Source organism: Microcebus murinus, chromosome 13, assembly GCF_040939455.1.
Source record: "Microcebus murinus isolate Inina chromosome 13, M.murinus_Inina_mat1.0, whole genome shotgun sequence".
NCBI lineage: Eukaryota > Metazoa > Chordata > Mammalia > Primates > Cheirogaleidae > Microcebus > Microcebus murinus.
This window is the reverse complement of record NC_134116.1, coordinates 50,877,714-50,903,472: the sequence shown is the minus strand read 5'-3', so window position 1 is coordinate 50,903,472 and position 25,759 is coordinate 50,877,714. Positions and strand designations below refer to the sequence as shown.

The 25,759-nt window shown below is 32.4% G+C and overlaps 1 protein-coding gene across 3 annotated transcripts in view; it reads right to left on the bottom strand.

The window, feature by feature from the left end:
* The window catches only part of DIAPH3 (diaphanous related formin 3), a 467,480-nt gene that overhangs the window by 286,119 nt on the left and 155,602 nt on the right, over positions 1-25,759 (bottom strand). For all 3 annotated transcript variants that reach the window (XM_076009404.1, XM_076009403.1, XM_076009405.1), the window contains 8 exons: positions 25,336-25,446; positions 24,928-25,046; positions 24,022-24,138; positions 20,272-20,390; positions 17,474-17,538; positions 11,376-11,480; positions 7,871-8,173; positions 7,001-7,115 (listed from right to left, as the gene is read on the bottom strand). In XM_076009404.1, coding sequence (XP_075865519.1) covers positions 7,001-7,115; positions 7,871-8,173; positions 11,376-11,480; positions 17,474-17,538; positions 20,272-20,390; positions 24,022-24,138; positions 24,928-25,046; positions 25,336-25,446 — 1,054 coding nt within the window. The remainder of the gene's footprint in view (positions 1-7,000; positions 7,116-7,870; positions 8,174-11,375; positions 11,481-17,473; positions 17,539-20,271; positions 20,391-24,021; positions 24,139-24,927; positions 25,047-25,335; positions 25,447-25,759) is intronic.

Genomic DNA, 25,759 nt, shown 5'->3' with positions numbered 1-25,759 from the left:
TGAAAGATGGTCTTAATAAAAAACAGCAAGTTTTTAAAGCCTTTAATATAAATTGTGGGATGAGGGTGAACTGCTGTGGGGCAGTGGCAAGGTGGCAGGAGATGAGAGGAAAATTATTTTAAATCAAAGCAGAGCACTTTAAATAAAACATAATAGGATTTCTTTTAATCAGAGAAGCAGCATGGCATAGCAGAAAGAGCAATGGCTTTAGACTCAGATCTGTATTTCATTCAGAGTGGCTGCTCCTTTTAGATGAACTTCAGTGGAAGAGTATAACTTTTTCTTATATATAAAATATATTCAACATCTGCCTTGATTCTTTCACAGAATTATTCTGGGGACCATAAAACAATATAAATGAAGTAAACATTTAGCTGCTAAAAGTACATTAATACTGATGCTTGATTATAGTCTAATTAAGGAGCAAGTTTCATATTTTACCCAGATTTAATATATGTATACTTTTATTAACAATGCATTATGGTAGTCTGCTAAAGATTTAAAAATGGATAGCCAGATGTTAAGATTGCCTTAAAAAATTATTTTAAGTTGGATGAAATATCTTATTATGTGTATTGATTCCCTGAATTTAAAAAATAAGCCACATATATCTGACTAGGCAGCAACTGAGCCAGGCCTCATCAGGCCCAGGTCCCTAATATCACCTTACTTCCACCGCTGCACAAATCAGAAAGGCTGAAGTCATCCTTAACCCTTTTTATCCAAAGATTCCAATGACAAAGAAGTAGACCCCTTCTCAGAATATTATTTTTAAATGCATATAAGATTTTAAAGGAAGCAAATTATACTCAAATGCAGCTATCGAAGTGAATTAAACACCAGCTTATGAAATAGTAATATATGTGTGAGGTAGCAGTATAGATGTAGTGCTCAGATCTCCCTTTAGGAAAGAACTTTCCATTCAGCTACAAGGAGCACATTTAGCTGACAGGCTCCAAGCTTAAGGATTCTCCCTAGCTTTTGAGTCCAGGCCATGTTCTTCCTGGGCAGTCTCCAGCCAATGACTGAACCTGGCACAAGTACTAAGTACTGCTGTTAGGGCCCAATATGGACTCCTCTAACAGGAATTCTTTGCTTCAGAGCTCCTTCCTGGCTGGGTTGGCTGAGAATGTCAGATTTGCACCATGGTCTACAGTTTTACCTGCCCAGTCCTGCAGCCTCACCCACCCCCCACAAAAAATAAATAAATAAACAAAAATAAATACAAAACTCTTGTACTCCAACATCTCAGTATCTGCTTCCAGGAGGACCACACTGACAAAAATATGCTTCTTTATTAATGTATTGACTAACAAGATCTAGCTGCAAGTCTAATAACTCCCCTAATTTTAAAGCAGTGATGAGTTTAAATGATATTTTGATGTAATAATTCCAATACCTTATGAAAGTATATTTGAACTCTACTTGTAGAAATGTAATAGGTACTGCTGTGTTTGTTGTCTGTGTTTATAATTCGAAGAAAAGCTATATTTCAATCAGAGGTTACTGAAAGTAATGATGCACTTTTTTTTTCTTTATCCAAGGTCATAGACTCCAGAACCCTATTTATGGACTCCTAGGCTATTAAGAACTCATAAGCCAGAAAGTGTTTCTGACTTTGAAATATCCATTCTTTTAAGATACAGGGAAGCACTTAGACAAGTTAGAGTTGTGGTAACCAGAGATCTCTAACTTGGCTCTCCTCCTCAGATGCCATGAAACATGTGAAAGCTTACGTTAAACACACAGAATAAGTTATAAGATCATATGCCCAAATAATTTAACCTTGAGGAGCAAAAAATACCCAGCTTATCTAATCATATGAATACATAATCACCTCAAATCCAACTTGTGAAATTCAAGGTCATAAAATACATAATAAAGTTATTATGATACAGAAAGTTTCCTTCTGTTACAAAAGGATTTACTATACTATTTATTCAGTATCAAGTCCTATATAGCATAAAATATAGCAAAAGTCCCCTGTATCTCCTTATAACTCTCCTACTTTGACCCTACCCTTTTCCTGTGCCCCAGGATGGTATCAGGTTACAATGGTAACTCCACCTGATTCTACCTCTTCAGGCAAATAGTGTGTGTGTAGGAAATAGGGGAGAGAGAGCAAGGGTGTAAGTGAGCAGCCAGATTTACAAAATAGCATTTTAAGATTAAAATGATGCATTCAGAAGGATGAGCTTCATTTATATTTTCAAATGAATAATAATGTGTACTCACTGGCTATGGAAGTCCTGAGTGATAGAACATGATGCAGACAAGACTAGGTGCCCAAAATAAGGAAGTGTACTTGAAGCAATCAGAGGACAAAAGTTGCCCTGGTTAAATAAGGAATAAGGCAGAAGATAGGGGAAATAGAAGAGAAATCCTTACAGAAAAGGTGTGAGATAACAACAGTAGGATACAACAACTTTAAATTTTTGTTAATAGGTGATAGCTACAGGGTATCGTTACTGAAAACTCCCACCAGAATTAAAATATCAAGGTGAAATTATAATATGGAAGAGAGACTGCATCCTCCAAATATACCACTAGTCAAGAAACTCCACTTATTATAAATCCATTTCTTTTCTCCAATGGAAGAAGGAAAGAGAGAAAGGTAAAAAATAGAAAAGGCTATGTTTATGCACACACACACCCCACTACACTCATACCCTAACTCTCTTTCTGGCTGTAGCATCTGTACAGTATACAAGAAATATGTCTATGTACAGGGACTTTATTCTGTCACACTATACCAAAGATATGCTCTATCACTAAGCATATAACCAAAGCATTCTGTGGACTTGAAAGTCTTCTGTGGCTCCAGGCCAAATAAATCCACTTTCTTTAGCCTCTCTTCTTTAGGTTCTATTTCTCTAAAGTTTTCAGAATAAATTTCTACTTCTCAGCAGCCCAACAAAGAATATGTACAATTGGTAACAATGAGATACTTTTTAATGGGGAAATAAGATACTCCTGACCCATCTCATAATTTCCTAAAGTCTTCAGTTCTTTTGAGATTCAGCCACAGACAAGAACCAAATGATACTTCCCTAGAGAAATTATTTCATTCTCCACTGATTTCCTCTCCAATCTTTCCAAATTAGTATTTGTCATATATCCTTTTCAGAAAGGTTGAATTCATTTTGGCATCACTTCTTTATTGGCATGCATTCCTCCCCCAAAATATTTTTATATTATAAATTATATTGTTCATGTTAATGTAGACTTGTGAGGTAGTTTAGGACTTTGTATTCACTTTTGCTCATACAGAGGAATAAATTAAGTTTATATACAAGGCAACATCTTGAATACAGCCAAGTTGTGGGGATAATCCATAGTTTATCATTCAACACCCAATATTTTGTCCATTGAACTACGATGTTAGAAACCTAAGCTTGACTTGTTTTTAAGTGCGTAATCTATTAACTATTTCTATATGCCATAACTATTCAGTTGAGAAATAATTTATAAACCAGTTTATTGGCTATATCTGGCAAATATGATGCACCTGTTATAAAATGTGATTACTTCAGAAAGCTAACAATTGCAGAATTATATTTTCATAATACATCAGTCTAAATGAATTAGATATTCACATACTTTCAAAAAGCCCTTTAATCCCTATTAAGTTAACAGTTTGTGAATAATGAAGATAATTAATATTAATTTTAGTTGACAAATCCAACACCAATAACCTGTTAGCATACATTAATCCATTTTCCAACAGCCTGTAAAAATTAACCAACAGATGCTTCCAATCTGGTAAAAAATATGCAGGTCATTAACATTATTTTGATGATACCAAATGTTCAATATATGAATATTATGATTAAATTTTAGAGAGATATATAAACAATGTTCTTTTATAACCTTGTTAATTCTTAACAGAAGCCAAATAGTAAAATATGGCAGTCTTTTCTAAAATCTAAATCAGCATTTGTTGTTCCATTCTTCATTCTTATGTTTCATATAAGAACTTGAATTAGTTTCCTTAAGAATGCAAAAACAACACTAGTATAGGAAGCATGTCTGCCTTATTCACTCTTGTACCCTCAATATCAAACACAACAGCCAACATGCAATATGTACCCCATATACTTGCTGGTTTACAATTGCAATGACCAAATGGAAAAAGAAAAAGTAGGTGGAATCAAAGTGGAAGTATGAGAAAAAGAAAACAAAAAGATAATCTGAAAAAATTCCCGTATATATTTTCAGAAGAATTAAAAAAATATGGAAAGCTAAGATGTATCTTAAAAACTTAGGACAGAGAGAGAAACAAGAAAACCCAAGTGGGATAAATAACAGGAAAATATGGTATAAAAGAAAAAATGATATAAGTGACTCAGGAAAAAATTGCTGATTTCATGGGAAAACACTTAGAGAGGATTCCTATACTTCTTAAGATAAAGACAAGGCACTTTTCCCACAGAAGCATCGTTATAAATGGTCACAGGGGGGAGATTAGTTTAAAAAAACATGTAAGATCTAACTGGAAAAGAAAAAGGAATATAATAAAGGGGGCAACTGAAGTTAAGAGGAAATCTCCCCCCACTTGCTAAGGGGTAGAGAGGCAAAAACATTTTCCCTTTGGACTCAACAATGTATAAGTGACCAGGTTTCATTTTGAATGATGCAGAAATTACAAAATTGATTCAAACAAAGTACATTGGAGTAATGGAGGACAGGCAAATGATAATGTCTCAGCAGCCTGGCCATGAATAAAGACACAACATGGAGCAACCTGTACGCTCCACCCACCAGTTTTGTTCTAAGTTTTAGAGACATCTTTCTTTTTCCTTCCTTTCTTCTCATCTGATATATATATATATATACATATATATATACACACACATATATATATATTTTTTTTTTTTTTTGAATGCAGCAATGACTGGCCTTTTTCAACAAAATACTTTACTAGTAATGCCAAAAAGCACACTTAGGAATCCTCAAAAAATGCTTTCTAGTAATTATTCTTTAAACTGAAGACCAAAAATCTGTCACCTTCATAGCTCACCTCTGGTTAACATTGAGAAATGTTAGCATTGCTCAGGGTCACAACTCTGGGCTTCCCCATCGTTTGTGTTCACCCTGGAAATGTCATCCACTGTGACAGAACAAAGAAAGCAGCATTTGAGCTGAGAAAGAAGATGTCCTAGTTCTCTGCCAGCCTCTAACTTTCACTTTCTAAGTCAAGTGAAAGAGATTCTAGGCCAAGAGGCCAGCATGTACAAAGGCAGAGAGGAACAGAAATGTGGAATATTCAGAAAATGATCATCAATTCTTACCTTAACCTTTATAACTCATAGTAGATTGAGCAAATACATCATTTTTTCCAACCTTGAATCTCAAGGCTAAAGTTAGATGACTTAAGAATTTTTTAAAGGTCCAATTATTTCATTTAGGGCTAACACTACAGCTAAATTAAAGACATGCTAACAAGTTTCCCTTTTGAGCCTCATTAATTAAGAAAGTAATCAGAGTAGAGAGGGGGAAAAAAAGAGTAACTGGGTGGCAGACATTACTTAAATAGCTTTTAGGTACCACCATTTGTAACTACTAGAAAAGCAAAGGCAAAACTAATCAATTCCAGATAATGAAATCTGAAATTCTGAAGTGTTTTACATGTAAATACACGTTTTAACTGCCATATATTTTCCTTGATTGCCAGAAGAGTGCACTAATCTTATTCAAAAAAAATTTTGATTCTCCATAATCAAAAGGTAAAATTAAGATCTGCTTGCTTTACAAGTTTACCTAGGCTGAGCTTGGTGAGAAAATTCGGTTTTCAAAGATCAAAGTATACCATTTTTAATATTTTAGTCACGATAAATGGTACTCAACAATACATGCTAAAGACTTTAATTTACCAAATTCTAAAAAACTACACTAATTTACAATTACCTTTTAAAAAGAGTTTCTAATTTACAATATTTTTTGGAAAGCATTGCAAAAGAATACAAATAAATTTTTTTTAAAGTATCCGCCAACATTCTTTGGTTGCTATGATGATCAAGTTAAATCAGATATATAAAGTATCTAGCACGGTACCTAGCAAACAGCAGGCATTTTAAGAAGTCAATTCTTCCCTTTCTATACCAAGGCCTCCTACCTGCATCCATTCAGTACAATCTCATCCTGCCAGCTCTCCCTGTGTTCTATGAGCCCAGGCGCATAGGTGGTGGCATAGGTCTACAGTGGAAAAAGTTCTTTTTTGAAAACTAAAAGGTAATGATTGATCTAAGTGCTTGTGCTACAGACCTAAAATACAAGTTTTCAATAATACTTAAAAATTCACTTAATATATATGGCTATCAGCCTTGAAATGTAAGTAGCAGGCCCATGAGATTGGATAAATTCAATTTTCACATACAAGGAATACCTAAATATTATAATTTTTTAAATCACACTGCACAGGTAAAAGCTATCACAAAACAATTTGAAAAATGAATGTCATTGCTTTTAATGAAAAGATCAAATAATCTACTCAAATATTTTTCTCTTTCATGCTAACTTTCAAGACACTATAAATTGGATATTTCTATCCCATATGACTCATACCAATTAATTAAATTATGTGACAGTCATTGTAATACTAAAAAGTGATAAAACTCTGACTAGAAGAAAGCGCACATTTTGGTTTTCTATTTCTCTAACTAAAGAGAATTCTCATGCCAACAACATCTCTGAAAATATTCTCCTTTACAAAAGTCGAATTTATCCCAATGGAATATCTTCAAAGAAAGCATTATATAGAAAATTTAACAATCAAAGTTTTGTATTAATCATTTACACTTCAAAACTTGTTTACTTGATATACTGTATAACAAAATTCACTTTTTAAGCATTTCATTTCATTAGGTCATTTATTTACCCACTAGTAATGTAAAATCATCATGTATAAGATCCTTAATGTTTTCTAGAGATTGGTACGCGAAAAGTGTCAATCTTAAACCTGTAAAATTTAATTACTAAATAACCAAAACATTGGACTTACCTTTTTGTTGGCAACAGAATGTATTCTCAAGTTTACAAAGCAAATCCATATTTTCATACTTGTTTTCATTGACTTTTATCCAGAAACAGTTTTCTGTCATTTCATCAGGTCTGATCTACAATCAGAGAGAAGGCTGATTCATAAATAGCTGGGTGCTTTGCCTATCCCAGCCCAATCACTATGTACAGACCCAGCATCCCACAGCTGCCTGCAGATGTTTATGAATTAATCTCTGTAAGATTTTTCCCTAAAGTATGTTCAATGAAATACAAGTTCTGCAGGATGTTAACATCTTATTAAGAAGAAAAAGTCTGAAGCTGAATGAAATTAGTTTCTACTCAGTTGCATTTCTCAGTTGTCAATAATGCTCACCTGGCACTATGACTCTTGAAGGCAGTATACACTACACAGCATTTCCCAAGTTTATGTGACCATCTTTCTGCAGGATTCAGAATTCCTATGACCTGACTAAATATAAGATTCTGGCAAATAGTAACACTTTTCCAACAGAGTAACACTTTTCTAACAGCTTTTCCAATAGCTACTAACAGAGAAAAGTTCCTAAGAACATTAACATTTTTGTTTCCAAGAAATATTTCATAGACACAAGGCTCAATGCAATAATGTTAAATTATCAATTTAATTAAAATCAAATTCCACCAGAACAACATCAACTCTGACCAAACTTACAAACCAGAAAGTCTTAGTCAATATCAAAGGACTCTGTCTCAATACCTTAAAAAAAGGTGCCATTTTATTTATTGTCACTTTGATTAGGGTTCCCATTGGAAATTTTATATATATATATAAAAATCCAAAATTAAATTTTAATCTAGGTAAAATTATGTTTCTTCCACTAATTTGTTTTACCTTTAACCAATTCAATCTTCTCATGCTGATTTCAGGTTTAAATTCTTTCTTGGGTTTCAACCCAAATGGCAGAGTTGGTGGAGGAGGAAAGTTTCCTCCACCAAGAAATCCCAGGGGAGGTGGTGGAGGCACAGGACCACTAAATGGCATAGGCATTCCTGGAAGTGGAGGAGGGGGAGGGGGAGGAGGCGGCACCCCTCCACAAGAGGGCAGTGGAGGGGGAGGAGGAAGTCCTGGGTGGCCAGTTCCATCTTCTTTTGACAGGAGCAAAGGAATATTCCTATCAGCTGGCAAGTCACCAAACTAGAGGAAAACATAATAAGGAACATAATTAAGAAAAAGTTTACAAAGCATGTAAAAGTATATACAAAAATAAGTTATTATTTTAAACCAAAAATAGTTGAACATCATTAATTTCAGATGGTTTAACCTAAAAAGAAAATTACAAGAATTTTTTCTTCCAATTTAATAATTATGGCTTTTTTTCTCATAAAAATGTAACTGCCAGAAGTATAATTCCCCATTCTGAGGCAGTTATGACCACCTAGGTAGCGATATCCAGAAGGGAAATGAGTATATAGATCTGGAAGCTTTGAAAATCAGCAATCTGTAGGTTATAGTTGAAGCCACGGAAGTGGATAAGTTTACTCACAGTATAGTATATAGAGAATATGTAGCATGGGAAAAGGTCTATGTACAGAATTTATATGGAACACAAATTTAGGTGATAATGTAAATAAATAAGATCCCCTAAAAAGGACTTAAATAGTGTTGCACATCATGCTTTTGCTAAAGTCTTCTCAATGGTAACCTAATGCACTTGAGGAAAAACGAAATCTAAAATTCTTAGTAAGGCCTACAAAGTATGTCATGATCTGGTCCCTGCCAACTGGCCTCTCAAGTGACTTTCTCCTAATTCCATGTATGTGCCAACATCATGCTTTGCTCAGGGCCCTTGTACATGCTGTTCCCTCTGCCTAGAACATTCCCTTCACTTGGCTAGCTCCTAATGGCCCTTCCAGACTGAGCCAACACGTTCCTTCCTCAGGAAAGCCTTATCTGCCCACTCATTTTATACTCATAGCACTCTGTACTTCTCAACAGCTCTTATCAAAAGTGTGAAATAATTATTTAATGAATCATTAACATTTATCTCTTTGATAGATTGTAAGCTCAATGAGGGAAGTGACTATGCTGTATTATTCCCTCTTTCCCCAGTACTTAAAGCAGGGACTGGCATATGACCACTATTAAAGAAATGAATAGGATAAATAAATTAAGGACAGGAGGAGACAAAGACAAGAACAGAGTCATAAACCACAAGTGAAGAGAGTGCCTCACCCCCAAAAAAGTCTGTTCTATGGAGTCAAAAGCCACAGAGAAACCAGGTAATATCAGGAGTGAAAAAGAACCAGCTGTGTCTGCTGGTCACTTTTGTCCTTATGTTCTTATGGCATGGTAAGAATTTGATACATTTCAAATATGAAGAAGATCTTCTATGTTAATTTTCTGTAATATGATAAGAGTCCCAAAATTACTAACTTAATTCTAAGTTATATATAAACTACCTTTCAAATGGGCTTTTAATAAATGTTAAAAAATCATTTCAAAAGTTTTATGACTCAATTATGAAACGTAGACCATGTATAAAAGCCTAGGCCAATGAAATCTGAAATCACCACAAAGAAAAACAACGTTGTAAGAGAACTTGAGACCAAAAATCAAAGAGCATACCTTATCAAAAATATTAAGTGTAAACAAGAACCAGGTCAGTGTTAACCTGGATTGCTGTGATCAAACATGGTACTTCACTTTAAATGTTAAGAATATATGTATATTATACTTAACTCCTATATACTTTACAGCTAACTATGTCTTAAAATAAAGATGGTTGAATTTCTCCTCTAAAATAGCTCATTTGATAAAATAGGAATGATTGACTTGAATATATGCTTCAGAAGGACAGACATAGTGACTATGTTGCTCAGCATTACATCCCCAGCACCTAACAGTACTTGGTTGTTAAAAGACTGGAGGAACAAAAGAATAAAATCACACACAAAAAATAGAAATATTTTATTTCTAATCTTCACAGACAGAACAGTGTTATGATCTTAAGATAAATGCACAGATATCATGAAAAATAAACTAAAATCCAGAGAAAGACTTTGCCACTTGTTTCTCAAAAATGAATAGGGTATTTAATCCTAGGCTTTCCTCTGATAGCCATAAACATAGGTCATCCTTGTGCACAATTTAAAACAATTTAGGAGATTTGATTTAATTTCAGTTTCAAAACATAAATTTATAACCATTTTATACAAACGCACCATGCAATAACTTATCCAAAGATGGTGGATATATTTTTTATAAATTGAAATTTTCTAAAATAGATTTACAAGTAATCCTTCAACTGGGAAAAATTAAAAAGAAAAAGAAGTTCTTAAATTTATATTAGCCCAAACCAGGAAAAACTTGCCATAAATATTTCAGCCATTGTCTATAACTCAATCTGAAGTAAATATACAATCAAATGTTTCTTTTAATGTGACAGACAAGAAGCCATATGGGGAAAATGAATGACTTCAAAAAAATGTGCTACTTCCTTCTTGCAGCACTAAAGAAAGAAGATCAATGAGAATAATTTTCTTGTGAATAGATTTTCTAAAATTGAAACTTAACAGATAGCTATCTCTTAAGGTATCTTCAGACAGCCTCTGCAACAAAACTACCCACTAAGCATTAAAAAAAAAAAAAAATTACCAATAATATAGGATACAGTATACCTGAGACTATTTCAACATAAGCATAAATTAAGATGAAAGAAAAACAGCAAAACTGTACTTATTGCTCATCATCCTGTATGTAAATCTACATGAAGAAATTTAGCTATGAATATGCTACCTCCTTACTTACATCCACATAAAGCATGCAGATGATGTATTTCTTGCTATCTAAATGTTTTATGTGTAGAGGGTGTATGTGAGCTATCTGCTTCATAATCCAGATTTACTCTCTTTTTTTGTCATGTTTTAAATCTGTTTACTTTTGGAAATTGAAAAATTATCAGAAAATGTTCTCATTCAGCTAGAGGTTATCTTTTACTGCACGGTACCCATAGACTGAAGGTTTTGAAAAATAAATAGCTTGAGCAATAATTTCCTGTAGTAGGATAAAGATCAGTGATGAATGGCAAATTTAAAAGACTTTCTTACCCTTTATGCGTAATTACTTAGGAAACAGGAGACATTAGGAACAAAACCCAAACAAAACATAAGGAAGGAGATTAATTAGTAAAATCTTAGATATTCATACAAATAGGAAAAAAGCAAAAAGTAAATTAAAAAAATAAATAAACAGAGCAGACCAGAAATCATACAAACAATATTATGAAAACCTACAAATGAAATTAAAGTTTAAACATTCTGATGCTATGAAGATATAACATAACCTTTGCTCTCTCAGTGTGGTTCCAATATCCAGTTCACATAGGATGGTATTTTACCTGAGATTTAAAAGCTTGTAACTCTGCTTGAAGCTCATTAATCTTTGCCTCTTTTTTCTGCAATTGAGCCTGAGTTTCTTGGTGGTCAGTAAACTCTTTTTCAAACTGAAAAGAAAAAAAAAATGAGAGAGAAAGATGGAAAAGAAAAGCACTATTCTTCATATAGAAACATAACTCTAATGATCTGTCAGTAGAACGTAAATTTCTGAATTGGTTTCATGAAAGGAGTGGTAGATTTTTGCTAAGTCACCTGCAGCCTTTCTCTAGGTCCCTCCAGGTCCCACCAAAATCATTCATTCGCAAGGAAGCAGACAAAGACAGAGATGAAGTCTGTGACCTTCTCTCAGCAGTGGAAACTGGCCCATAGTTATCTGCAATCCTGGCATTTTTCTTAAAAGTCTCAAAATATCATTGCAACTTTGTATAAAATAATAGAGAGCAAAGCATTGTACTTAATTCCTTGTGCCCCCAACAGAAAAATTTTTACTTTAAACTTATCTGAAGTTTATCTACATGATTTTAAAGTATTCCATTTTAGTATTTTTTATTAATAAACAATTCCGTTCTGTTCGATTATTTTTTTTTTCTTATAACAACACAACATCTTCTAATATCTTTGGAAAAGTAATAGTAAATTAATCTTTCAAAGTCCCTAGTGAAATTCCTTCTGGGAAGAAGGCAAACAATAAATTTTGGTGAATCCAATGAGTTTTCTAATTTATACTGCCACTCTTTATAAGTTCCCATCTTGTATTCAAATAGCTTCACATTGCCATTATCATGACTGAAAAACCTCTCCTAGTAGAAGCTAATGTAGAGTATTGTCTCATCTTCAAGAACAAGTATTTGACTCACTTAAAAAAATGAAAAAAAAAAATCAATCATTAAAAAAAAGTAACTATTTCACAAAGGTAGCCTCCAGGTTTTAATACAATCAAACCATAATTAGGAATATAACAGTATAGAACTCAACAGTTTACAAGGGCTTTTATTTTTAGTTTATAAAGGGATTCTTAGTTTGTCCTTAACAACACAGAGAGTGTTAGTCCTTCTTCAGTTGGTGAAACATATGAAGTTAATAACCAGATTTTCTGCCTTCAAAGTCTGAGTTACTTGGATAAAACCACACCACCTCCCTACAATTAATGTTTAGACAATGCTTTACAGTTTTATTTCATGAACTATTTTTTAGAGTAGTTTTACGTTCACAGCCAAACTGAGCAAAAGTACAGGTTTTCCATAAAGCCCCTTCCTGCACACATGGGTAGTCTTTCACCTGCTTTATAACTATCTAAAGAAAAAGCACAAAAAGAAGAATTTTTAAATTTAATTACAAAACCTCTATAAAGTAATTTTATAAAACGAATTCCTGTATTACAGGTAAGGTAAATAAATTTCAGACTACTAATCCTCTCACTCTCAACCTTGTGTTCCTTTTTTATAAAGATAACAAAAATAGGTTAAAAACTATCCAAATGTCCTTCCACCTCACCTAAACCACACATTCCCACCACTCCTACAGCTCCTCCATAACCCTTCTCCTACCATTAAATAATTTAAAAGATACTAATGCTGAATCTAATCAAATAACTAAACTATAAATCAAACCATATGTATGTAGGTCTCAGAGGTCCACCCAACTCCCTGTTACCGTGTGCCTCCCTGAGGCCTTATCGCCTTCACACATCTGTTACATAGTTAACCCCTCTGCACCTCTGTCCCTCATCTTATTCCTTATAAAGCCTCTAACCATAGAGGAGAACTCTTAATTCCAGACTATGAACCAATCCCTAAACAGATTTTCAACCATTAATGAAAATTTTTTAAGACACAGAAAAAAACATCATTTTCAAAACTGAGCTTATACAGCCCCTCCGCCGCCACAAACCTCATTTTTTAAATACTGCTATTCTTTGTAAAGAACAGCTCAAATAATGATTCTTTTGCTCTTAAACTTTCAGTGCTTCATTATAATCATTAACTTAACCACTTCGGTATCAGTGTTGACTATAGTTGATAGCCACAGATGAACATGCACAGCGACTTTAGCCGACAGCCGTGATGTGACTTTTCTAATTTTCCATTTATCAAAATAAAATTGTGAACACTTAAAAATAACATAATAAAAACACATATGTATCTGTTAACTATTCTGATTTACATTACAAGTAAAGTTGCCTGTAAAGTAAAACAAGCTTTCAGTGCTTTAAACTTTTCCTCATCACACAAGAGCAAAACGGATTCGTAGTCAATGCACAGCACAAACTACCATGCGGACTATGAGTGCTGGCTGTGGGCAAGGTTTTGTGATCAATGAGAGCGGTACCGACGTGGTTACTAGGTAAGATCCCTCTGGGATTTGCTCCCAACCTACTTATTTCTCATTATATTAATATAATAAATATTTAACAGCATGCCTGAGATATGTCCTTCAGAGTAGCAGGCTCTGGAGACAGAATGGAACAGAATATGGTCAGCACTTTTAGTAAGCACAGTTGTCTGGTGGACAAGTAAAAGCAAACTAACATCCCTAAATCCATGAAAACTACCAGTAATAAAAAGAGTGACTGAAAGTCAGGGAATAATTCCTGGGTGAATGATGTTTGACCTCAGGTTTGTAGAACATACTAGCATTTTATGCAGAGGGAAGAGCCCAGTGTGTAGACGAAAGGCAAACAATAGTTTGTAAGAGGCACAAGAAGAGGTATGAGAACAAACAGCAGGAGATGAAGCTAGAGATATACACAGAAATAAAATTGTTGAAAGGAATTTTGAAATAAGCCAAACATTTATTCCTTTTTTCCTAAATACCATGGAAAGCTATTAGTGTATGTATTATAAGAAAATAACAATCAAATATGCACTTTGAAAAACCAAATCAACGGCAATGTGGAAGATGGAGTGAAAGAGAAATACCAGAGGCATGGAAATTAGTTTGGAAGCTACTGCAATTATCCCAGCAAGAACTGAGGGTCTGCCTGAAGTAAGGTGGAGGAGAGGGTAATGGAAAAGAAATGAAATGAGACTACAGAATCAAAAAAGTTAGTATCTGACTGAATGATAGAGATGACTGAGAAGAATATGCCTAAGGTGAGTACAGTGTTTTGTGGTTTTGCAAAACACGTGGAAAAGAAGTGTTGTCATTTGGAAAAAAAAAAATGAGGGTATAAAATGCAGAAAGAAAAGGTATTTTTAGGGAGAAGAAAGATGAATTTGGTTTGGATATGTTAAGCGTGAGATATGTTTAGCAAATTCAAAAGAAATTTATATATGCCTCTTCCTTGGATATCTCATGTTGCTGCCTCATACTGATCCTTCAGTGCTCATATTAGATATCCCTTTCTTGGGTAAGTCTTCCCTGGCTACCCAAGACTAGATGAGAAATCCTTCCTCCAGGCTTGCACTCCATATACTATTTTTCTACCATAGCAATTATCACACTGTGATATAAAAATATCAAAATGTGGTATCACACACCTCATTAATACTCACCAACATGAAAGCTCTTAAAAGTGAGAAACTTTTCTATTTTATTCATCACCTTTCTGATGCTTTATATTTATAATTAAAGTCAATAAATATTTGTTAAAGTGATGAGCCAACTCCTGTCAAATTTTCCTTTATATGTTGAATGACTATGTTCATATCATATATCAAAGTTACCTACTCTCCCAACATCAAAAATCTTTAAGAGGTCATTTTCTCTTTTCCCTTTTTTGCAACTAAGACAAAGTTCGCCTCTATGTAGCAAGAAATTAAAAAATTAAACTTTTCTTATGAGAGTAAGAATGAAGAAGACTTTCCACAATATCAATATGTGCAATAGGATATGTCTGTCCTATCTTATAGATGCTAGACTAAAATTCAGAAGGAAAAAAGATGACTTAGGAGACCAAAGATAAAAACTATCAAAATAAACAGAGTCATAATTAGTATACTCTAAGAAAATTTATTAAATTAACTTGGCCATACTGAAAGTATCTGTATTACTTACCAAAAGAAAAATTTCCACGTCCTTCCCATAAAAGGATCAGATGAAATACAAACTTTGCTTTAGCATTTTTATAATATCTATAGTCAAATTACTGTAGCCTTGGGGATAAAATGAATCTCCATTAAAAGCATACCATATAAAAACTGATATGATAGCCTTCTTCTCTGAAAAGAGTTACTAGAGCAATATTATACTCACAAAATTACATGCAAAAATGTCAAAAAACACAGTTAAGGTTGAGGCGCTGCTTAATTTCATTCCCAAGGGTAAATGTATTAGTGCATCTGTACAAGAAGGTTGATAATTCAATATTCTCTATATACTTTCTGACATTTCTGGTCTTCATTTTTCAAATTTATGCACCAAAATAAAGAATGTGTCTAGCAACCATGATAGCTTTCTGCCTAAAGCAAAGTATTTACATGTGTCCTTATAAAGCTATCAGAACAAAGTTTTTGCTGATATATACAAAATGGTATGGCAATAGAAATCTTTTATGGAACAAATAATATTTTCTGAATACACCTAAGATGTATAATTTCTGACTAAAAGGAGACAACTAACCTTGAACAAAGTCTTTCTTCTATTTACATTTAAAGCTTACAATTTAAAAAAAAAAATCTGTTGAAAAGTTAGTATGTTTTACTCCATTATATACTACTAATATGCACATAAAAATGATAACAAAAGCAAGTTTATACTATCTGAGATGTGCCCAAATCAAGTACTTGAGGGTTTACTACTATTTTCCTATAAAGAGCGAAAGCACTTATTACTGAGTTTAATATGCTGAAATTAAAAAAAAGTTAATAAAAAAAAAATACAAAGTTGGTTGAGTGAGGAGTCACCGTACAACATGAACATCTATTAACTAACACTTAATGACACAATTTAAAACATCTATTAATTTGTTTCCCCGACTAAACCAAAAGACTTGAGGGCAATGACAATATAATATTCACAGCTATAATCCTAGCCTAAAACCTAAGGCCTGGGATACAATAAGCTCTCAATTAGTGTTAGATAAACTCAATGCCTTAGCACCTCTTCGAAGCAAATTTATAATGTTTTCCGTAAGTTACTCCTAACATGTTTTATCTTCAAAGTCCTGTTTTATCTGCAAACTTTACAGAAATGTGTAATTCTCTCAAGACACATTTAATACCTGTACATTAAAAATGTGTACTTCTTAGCATGGTGACGAACACACGGTAAATATTCACTTAGCAAATGTTCATTAAGGGTTCATTCTAGTGGCAGTAGTAGTAATAATTATCATTCCTTCAATGTGAAAACACAGCTTCAAGCATTCAAGTTAGAGTGACTACTTGAAGTGTGAAGAATCCAACAAAAAAATAAAGAACGAGTTTAATAGGTACATGCTTAGCCAGAGATAAAAGGACAAAATGCTTCCTAAAGAAAAGTAGAGGATAGTTAGAAATACTACTAGCTTGAAACAAATAAAAGTGGTATTATGATAGCCAATATTTTAACCTATGAACATAGCAGTTTTTATAGTACAACTTAATCTAAGGAAGCAACTTTAATCAAAACAAAAAGCATATTAACTTTTCCCTTAAAATTTTAAGATAGGAATTCAGCTTACGGGACTAAATTATATGATATCTTGAGAATTACTCCAATCTTAAAATTTTGATTCCATACATTTTGCTCAAACGCCTATTCATTTACTTAAGCAAAAAATATTTCTTTTAATTCCTACACAGGGGCCAAGAAATGTTTTTGGTCCAGAGATAATGAATAAAACAAAAATGTCTAATAAAATTTAGTCTAGAGGAAGAAATAGATAATACTTTCATATGTACATATATAAATACATAAACTATGTAGCATATCAGATGATGATAAATATAATGGAAGAAAAACGAATAAGGGAGGCAAAATAGGGACGGTCAAGGTTGGAAATGAGGAACTAAAATTTTTAAATACAATGGTCTGGAAAGTCCTGCTTGGAGGATGGCAGCTGTGAATACACACGAAGGAGGTAAAGAAGAAAGGAATGAATAATAAGCAAAGTCCCTGAGGTAGAAACATGCCTGCAGTGGTTCCCCACAGTCCTGCAAAGTCAATCAAAGTTACTTACTTTCTTGCCAAGGTCTGATGCTTTCTCTTCAAATTCTTCTAGTTTTGCTTGATCTATACAAAAATCTAAAATTGCAATGACAGAAAATTTTAACTATAGTACTTTTCAAATTCACTGTGACTTCAAAAGTTTAGAAAGAAAAAAAATCATAGAAAAGAATTAGAAATAGTACTTAGTAATAGTAATTTGTAATAAAACCAACAAAATGGAGAAAAATATTATAATGATTGACTGGAGAAGGCTTTTCTAAACATAATACCAAAAAACATAAAGAACAGACAATCTCAATAACAATTTTAAACTTATATCAAGCAAGAGGAGAGAGTTTAATTGTAACATACAAATTCAAAGGTTTCTATCATCAACCCATAAATATTTTAAAGAAAGAATAAATAATGTCCAACACAAGCTAAAGAAACAGGCAATAGTAATGAACAGAAAATTAGGAAAATCAAAACTAAAAATCACTAAAACATGAATGGATGCTTGCTTTTCCCTAATAACATGAAAATAAGCTTTTTTAATGAGAAATGATAGCAAAGATTAAATGATCCATAATGCCCAGTGTTGAAGTTGGCTAGGGGAAACCAACTCTCCTACACAACAGTGAATGTTGGGAATGTTGCTGATGAAAAAGTACGCAATATATACTAGAATTTTACATATGCATTTCTTTCATCCAGCAAGTCTATTTCTAGGACTTTGTCTTTAGGGAATAATACTCGTTAAAATATTGTTTCCGTTAACCAAAAAAAAAAAAAACCTGTAAATAATTTAAATGACCATCAATGATGGATTGATTAAATAAGTTATGTAATATGTCCGCATTACAAAGTATGATAAAGGAGAAGTGATTCATATAAATTTCCCATAGTATATTTTATTTCTTCTTTTTTTGTAAATGAAAGCAATACATGAACATGGTTTAATAAAACATAGAAGAGTTTATAATGAAAAGTAACAGTCAATCAAATCACTGCATCCAAATCTGTCTCACTTCCTAAATGCAACTTTTTACAGTTCTTTCTGTATTAGATTATCCTAGTGGTTAGCTTCTTAATTATAAATAAATGTGCATTCTATTATTTCTTGATACATTTAAGGAATTATAGATAACTTCCTAATATAAAAGATGAAGACAGTGTTCCCTCTCTAATCCCAATTTTTGATAATTTTATTTACTAAATTGGCTGGCTCCCTAGTACTAAATACTTAACCCTCTGATTAATATTATAATAGATAATATCTAAATTTCCACTATAATATATCAAATTATCTGTGCTCTGTGCTTTCTAACACCTTTCTCTCCTATTGTCCAACCTTCTGTCTTCTCTCACCTATTCATGTTACAACAAAATTCTCTTTTGTATTTAAGTCTTCTGTATTTTGTCTATAAGTTTATTCTAAATATTTAAAAACCGATAAATATAATTATTAAAACTATCTAAATATGCATCACTCATATATGCAAGCAGTGTTTAAATATTTTCTTTTCTTTTCAACAGTTCAATGATAAAACCTCTCAGTTATTCAAGAAAAACGTTCCGAATATCTTCAGGGAATCATTCCACATTTTAATTTGCCACATATTTAGAGCATGCATTTCCTAATTTCTGTGTCCCCCTCCTACCTCCTCAGGAACTTCTAATTGCTTCTCTCCTATACAGAGAAACAAGCATTTTCTTTATAAGTGTGACTAATATTATCCAAGTCTTCACTTATTCTATATATTTCATTCCTCTTCCTGGATTCAGACAACATAGGAAGAAGAAACACAACCTTGCACAGATATATAGTGGAAAAGGGAGGTGCATTTTAATAGCGTTTTCAGATCATTGTGAATATTCTTCTTTGGTGTTAGATCAAAATTTGACAAATGGTACCTTCTTAAACAGTAGTTCAATGTGGAATTACGTATCATATTACCGAACTTATACTCTGTTACTTTAAAATCGATTGATCAATGTTCCACTTTTAATGAATCTTTTGCCTATGCAGAATTTGTAACATCAGGCACTGGTCACTTGAAAATGAGTGATTTGCTAAGTTGTGCATATCTTCCAAATGTTGATAAATCTCTTCATATAATATCAAAATAATCATATAGATTGATATCACCATTGACCTCATCAGAAAATTCTTCTAATATTAAGAAGCTGCCAGGCTGACAGCATCACCTAAACATTTCCCAAAATTCAAATTTTCACTTATATAAGAGCTCAAATTTTCTCGTTGGTAACAAATTCTATCAGTCATTTTCTTGGAAGTTATAGGCTCCCTTCATTTTATTTAAAGTGTGTATAGTTTGTAGTCTTTCAAATTAAAAAAAAGAGAAAGGCAACCAGTTCAATTACATAAGTATTTTCTTATCCTGCTTTGCTATGAGCAGGAGTGTTGTATGTATACATCCCATTTGTTTAAAAATATTAAAACAATGTGTACTCAAGGCTCAATATTTAATAAAATTAATATTTTAGGACTTTATTAAGGACATTCTTAAGTAAAAAATGGCAGTTTTCATTTTGTTTTACTGAGTAAAGAATATGATGATAAACTAAACTACTATAGTTTAGTGCCTTGATTCCTAACCAAGTACCAGAGGTTTTATCCTCTATTGTTTTGCACCATCAGTGCAAATATCAAGGCAAATAATGTCTTAGCACTTATATGAAAAAAGTTTTGATCATTAGAACCCTCAGGAGTCCACAGACCACACTATGAGAACCAATATCTTAGATCTAACCCATAGAGTAGGAGGTAAATAGATGTTTCCACTTAAATAATAGAGAAATACTCACCTATAAATTGTGTTAAATCTAAATCTAATCTTTTTCGATATGTGAAGTCTGGATCCATGCCATCTCTATGCAATACAATCTGGGATACACACTCATCAATTAATTTGAAGTACTGTTGCCTAAAACCAAAGAAAAGACTAAATGTTCAATCAATTCATTATTGTAATGTTACATCAAAACGCTTTTTTATTAAGCTTTATTTCAAGTTCAATGATTTATTAATATAATTTCAACAGTTGACATTATAGATTTAACATGGGAGTAGGAGTAAATACAATTGTCATTACTTTCCCTCTAATGATTTAAAAATGTTATATTTTTTTATAATCTTTTAGGAAATATAGTATTCTTTAAAGATGATTTTCATATAAAAGTCAGAACTTTGACTTAATTAGTTGGCAGTAAAAAAAGAGTTTAAGATGAAATGTTGTGTACTCAAAAATAGTCCTCAGAGATAACTTTCCACTGTACCACTCTGAAATAGCCACCATTAATTCATTTTATTAATTACCAAAAAACAAAAAGCTTTTCTAAACAGTTCTGTAGGAGGTTCTTAAAACTATATAGAATACTGTTTTTGGAATGTTTGTGGAATTGAATTAAAAACTGGTACTGTAAATTATATGCAATATCAAATGAACATTTCTTACTCAAACAAAAATAGAAAAATTTAGATAACAATATTTGTCCAAAAATCAAACCTTAACTAAAATCTCCTAGTAGTAGAGTTCATGTTGTCACTATAGTTCAGTCCATTTACATTTGTAATAAGCTAAAGAACATCCTTAAGAATCAACAAATGTGAAATAGTCAAAAGATTATATAACCAAAACCAAACTAAAGTGACAGACAGGGTGGGTACTAGTCTAAAAAGGTTATAATCCTCCATCCTCAATCACCAAGTAGAACTTATTTCTTTCCTCAGTGACTGTTAGCTCATTTTTCCTCTCCAAATCTTCCTCACCACATATTTGCTGGCCCTATAAGGCACTTGGGCTTTCCTTCCCTACAAATTGTGACTCACTGTTCTTGGCCTATTTACCTTACCTTCATGAACCATCTATTATGCTGGAAAATGCATTAGCAAAGATGATTAATGATCATTAATTGTCACAGAGTGAAAATGTTCAAGAAATGGTTCTTGAGTACTAATCAAAGAAGCTGATATCTATGTTTGCCTCAATTTCCTCAACTTCTTTCAAAGATATTATTTCCAACCTCTGAATATTTTTGCCATAATAACCATATTTACACTTAGGTATATATGTTTCACACATATTTATATCTGTCACATTTGAAAATTTAGATGATACATTCCTTTTTTACTCTTAATATTATTCTAATGTTTGAAAATTTAAAATCTTTTAAATTAACAAGTTACTTTATGTCATTTTTAAAGAAATAATAATTTCAATAAATTTTTTTCTCAACTCCACAATATCCAATTATGAGTTAATTTATAGTGTAGCTGAAATTTCATGCAAAGACTCTTCTGGCAGGCAATACTAGCTCCCTACTGCCCAGACTGGTCTCAAACTCCCGGGCTCAAGTAATCCTCCCACCTCAGCCTCCCAAAGTGCTAAGATGACAGGCATGAGCCACCATACCCAGCCCCACTAATTCTTTTAAATAAGAACATTTCACAATCTGCATTGAAACAATTAATTTATTATTTATAAAAAATGAAAAAGTGTGTTCATATCAACAGCAGTTTAAAATGTTCATTAAACAAAAAATGTTCAAATCATCTAGAATTTCTGAAAAGGTAAAATCCAGGTCCATGGTAGATAGATGAAACCAAAAAATTTAGGTAAAACCAAAATAACAATACTCATAGACCTGTACACCAATAAAAGTGAATTTTACTACATATAAATAAAAAGCTAAATAGATAAAAATTTTTAAAGGTGTATGACAAAAATACTATACAAATGACCACAATCCTGATACAATCTTGCAATAAAGGAAAATCTCCTTTTAAGTAATATTAGCAACAACAATAATAAACAACTACAAGAACTTGCAAACATGGGGAAAAATAGAGTTATCTTGAGTACAACAGTCCCAAGAACACTGCCTTCATGGCAACCATATCTATTAATAGAACCAAGACCAAAGGCCTGGGGCTTAAAGAGCCAAAGAAGTAATCAACAATGATGAGCATTAAATTTAAAAGTTGGAGGAGTTAAGAAAATAAATAAACTTAAAAGCTGATTCTCAAGAGATGACCAAAATAGTTAAACTTCTATGCCTCACTAATATCACTTTGGTACCACCACAATCTAATATTTCTCTGAGACTCTTGATTCCACTAAAACAATACCATCAACTAAGCATACTCCAGGACAGTTGTGCTTTTTAATCTGTTTTCAAACTAGACATAATCACATGCCCTCTTGGAGCACAGAAGAGGAGACCAAAATCATAAGTAAGATATAACCTCTGCAGAACTATGGACATATTCAAACCACTGAAAGCAAAAACACTCTTGAATTCTTGGGACTCAAGCAACATCAAACATCCAGGGCTTGATAGAACCAACTATACACAGATCAAAAAAATGTATGGTGTTTACTTTAGAGTAAATAGAAGTTTCAACTACATTTTTAAGTAAATCTGAGGTAGAAATATAGTATGTTAATTAGCAGAGTACCAATAATATTTTAAAATCTTATTTAATTAGTATTTCTTATCTACCATTAATAAAGTGGTTAAATATTTAAAATATTTTATTTTTAACAAAATATCAGAAAGAAGCAAATTAAACATCAAAATAGGTTACTAAGCTCATATTTTAGAATATCAATGAGATTTCTAGCTATAAAGATAGGATGTTTGATCCATTTCCCTTACTCATCCCAAAGAACCTAAAGTTTTTTAACACTTTGACTTTCGTTCTCCTCTTTTTTAGGTACAACAAAAAAACCACTGAGTTACATTTTCTGATGTCATCCAGAGAACACAGCCTGAATGAGGCTTGTCTAATAAATTCTTTTATTTAAAATTAAGTAGGAAAAGACACATTACCCACAGTATTTGAGAATGAAACTTCAGCAAACGTAAATTGGTGGCAACAAAAAATGATTTTATAACCAAAGATCTCAGCTTCTCTCATAAAACAGTAAGAAAAGTATAAAGAGGATATAGAGGCTGAGCATATACTATGTGCCAGGGATTTGGCTAGGACTTTTACTCATGATATCATATCACCTTCATAACAACCCAGTGAGTTAGTTGATAATATCCATATATACCTATGTTATAATGTAGATAAAGCATAGAAAGGATAAATAATTTGTTAAAGTTCATATGACTAGTATATAATCAAACTTGAAAAGCCATTTATCTAGCTTTTCTGATACATTAGTAACGTTAAACACAACTATATTATTAAAGTGCCCTTCATGTAATTTATAAAAAGAAACTTATCAACATCATTTCTACTGCCCAGGGAATAACGAGAAAATATTATCCGTCACATGATAAGCCAGTAATTTGCTGGTAATTCGCATTTTTATTCAGATGAAAGGTTGTAACCAAGAATCTACTGGAGCTTAAAAAGTAGTAATAATAACATCATTTTACCTTCATCTATCTAAATATATGTCCAGAGGAAACACCACATTCTATGAATCAATATTATGACAGAAATAAAAATGATTTGCTTGTCCAAATCAAATATCATGTGAATTTCACAATTAATAGGTTTTTATTAGTGAAAGAAAACATTAGAATATAACTTTCTCTTACCTTATAAAATAATCATTTCGAATCAGCAAAAGATGCTGAAGAATAGAAATAAAATATCCCTCTGCCCTAGTTTCCTTAACTGTGTTCCACACCATGTTGTAAACATCATATGCTTCAGTGAGTTGATTAAGGAATATATAATTTATATGCTACACCATACAACTGTATGAATATGACAAAATCTACTCTGTAAGGCTCTGAAACCCTAATATAATCTTGTATATTCAACATAGTATCTTGTATATTCAACATAAAATATGGGTATTTAAGATTAAGGGCAATGGAAAAACTCTGGAAATGGCAACTTGACCTGACACTTCCTGGCTTCCCTTCTATGATCAAACCCAAACAATCTGCCTCTCCTAAGCAAAAATGTTGCAGGGTAAAGTAGTAGGCAACTGGGTGTGAATATTATATTTGGTTCTCAGAGTATCCTAACTAACAGTGTTGGTACCAGGCATTATCTATCATAAAGAAGCCCCAGTTGAGCTAGGAAACTGGTGGATCTTAGGAAGGGCTAAAAGAGTTATCATGGGGTCCATAGGAGCATGCACCAAGTATAGGGAAGGAGCATCCAATGGACTGAGGCTACCCTACTCTCAAGGCTATAAATCACTGAGTGACAGGAAAACTGTCAAATATAAAAAGAAAAGAAAAAAGAATAGATTCACACATATACATAAGAAGGCAGTCTAACAAAATCCATTTGTTAGTTATAATATCCACTTACATATGTGTATTCATAAAAATAAACATTAATAAAATAACATTTTTCTGATGCATAACATATTGATTTCATACGGTCTGTATAGAAATGAGTTAAATATTTGAGGAACTGTGGTTGTTGTTTTAGATTTAGCAATAATTTTACATATTATTGGACTAGACTCCTGAACAAAAGGATATTTAAGTTCAGCTCTAACATCTTCAAGGCGATGGGAAAACTCAATCAAATCTTCTTCCTTATGCTCATCAAAGACTTTAAGTTGGATATCCAGGCCATCATTCTTAATGCCTTTTAAATTCTAGAGATATTAAACAGAAATTATGGTAAGTGCTTTTTTTTTAATTATGCAAAAGAATTAATGAAAAACATATAAACAATAAACCAACCATTCAACTTGATTTACAGCATTCAAACATTTAAAGTGTTAAATAATACTCAAATCTTATCATCTATATCTCAAAAATAGGTTTTTATACTTAAGCCTTTTCCCACAAATAAATTATTCTTGAAGGTAATTTATCTAAATTTCCCCCTACTCAAGTACTATTCTAATTTAAATATTAATAAGGAGACTGCAGGGCACTTACTGGCAATATCTCTTTCAATCCACAACGCATAAATTCATTTCTGATGTGAAGCCTGAAGTCCAAATCATCAGGAGATGTAACAAGGGCATTGATGAGCTGCATACAAGCTACCTACAACAAATTAGACAGTGAGACTTTTACCGGATTTCCAACACTAAAGATTAACAAAACTGAAACATAAAGGTTTTGTTCTAAGTATTATCAAATATTAGAAAATCATTTGTAAGTAAAATATTTTAGCTAATTATAAGTTATAAAAGAAATCTAGTTTCAGTGGAGTTTTTTTATTTCTCATTTATTTGAGGGTTTTTGAGGTGAAAGGAAGATAGAGAAACATTAGCCATTGGTACCACTCTATAAAAAAAATCCACTCATAGGCAAAAGTTAAGTTCTTGTCCAGCAATATCATTCCACACACATATAA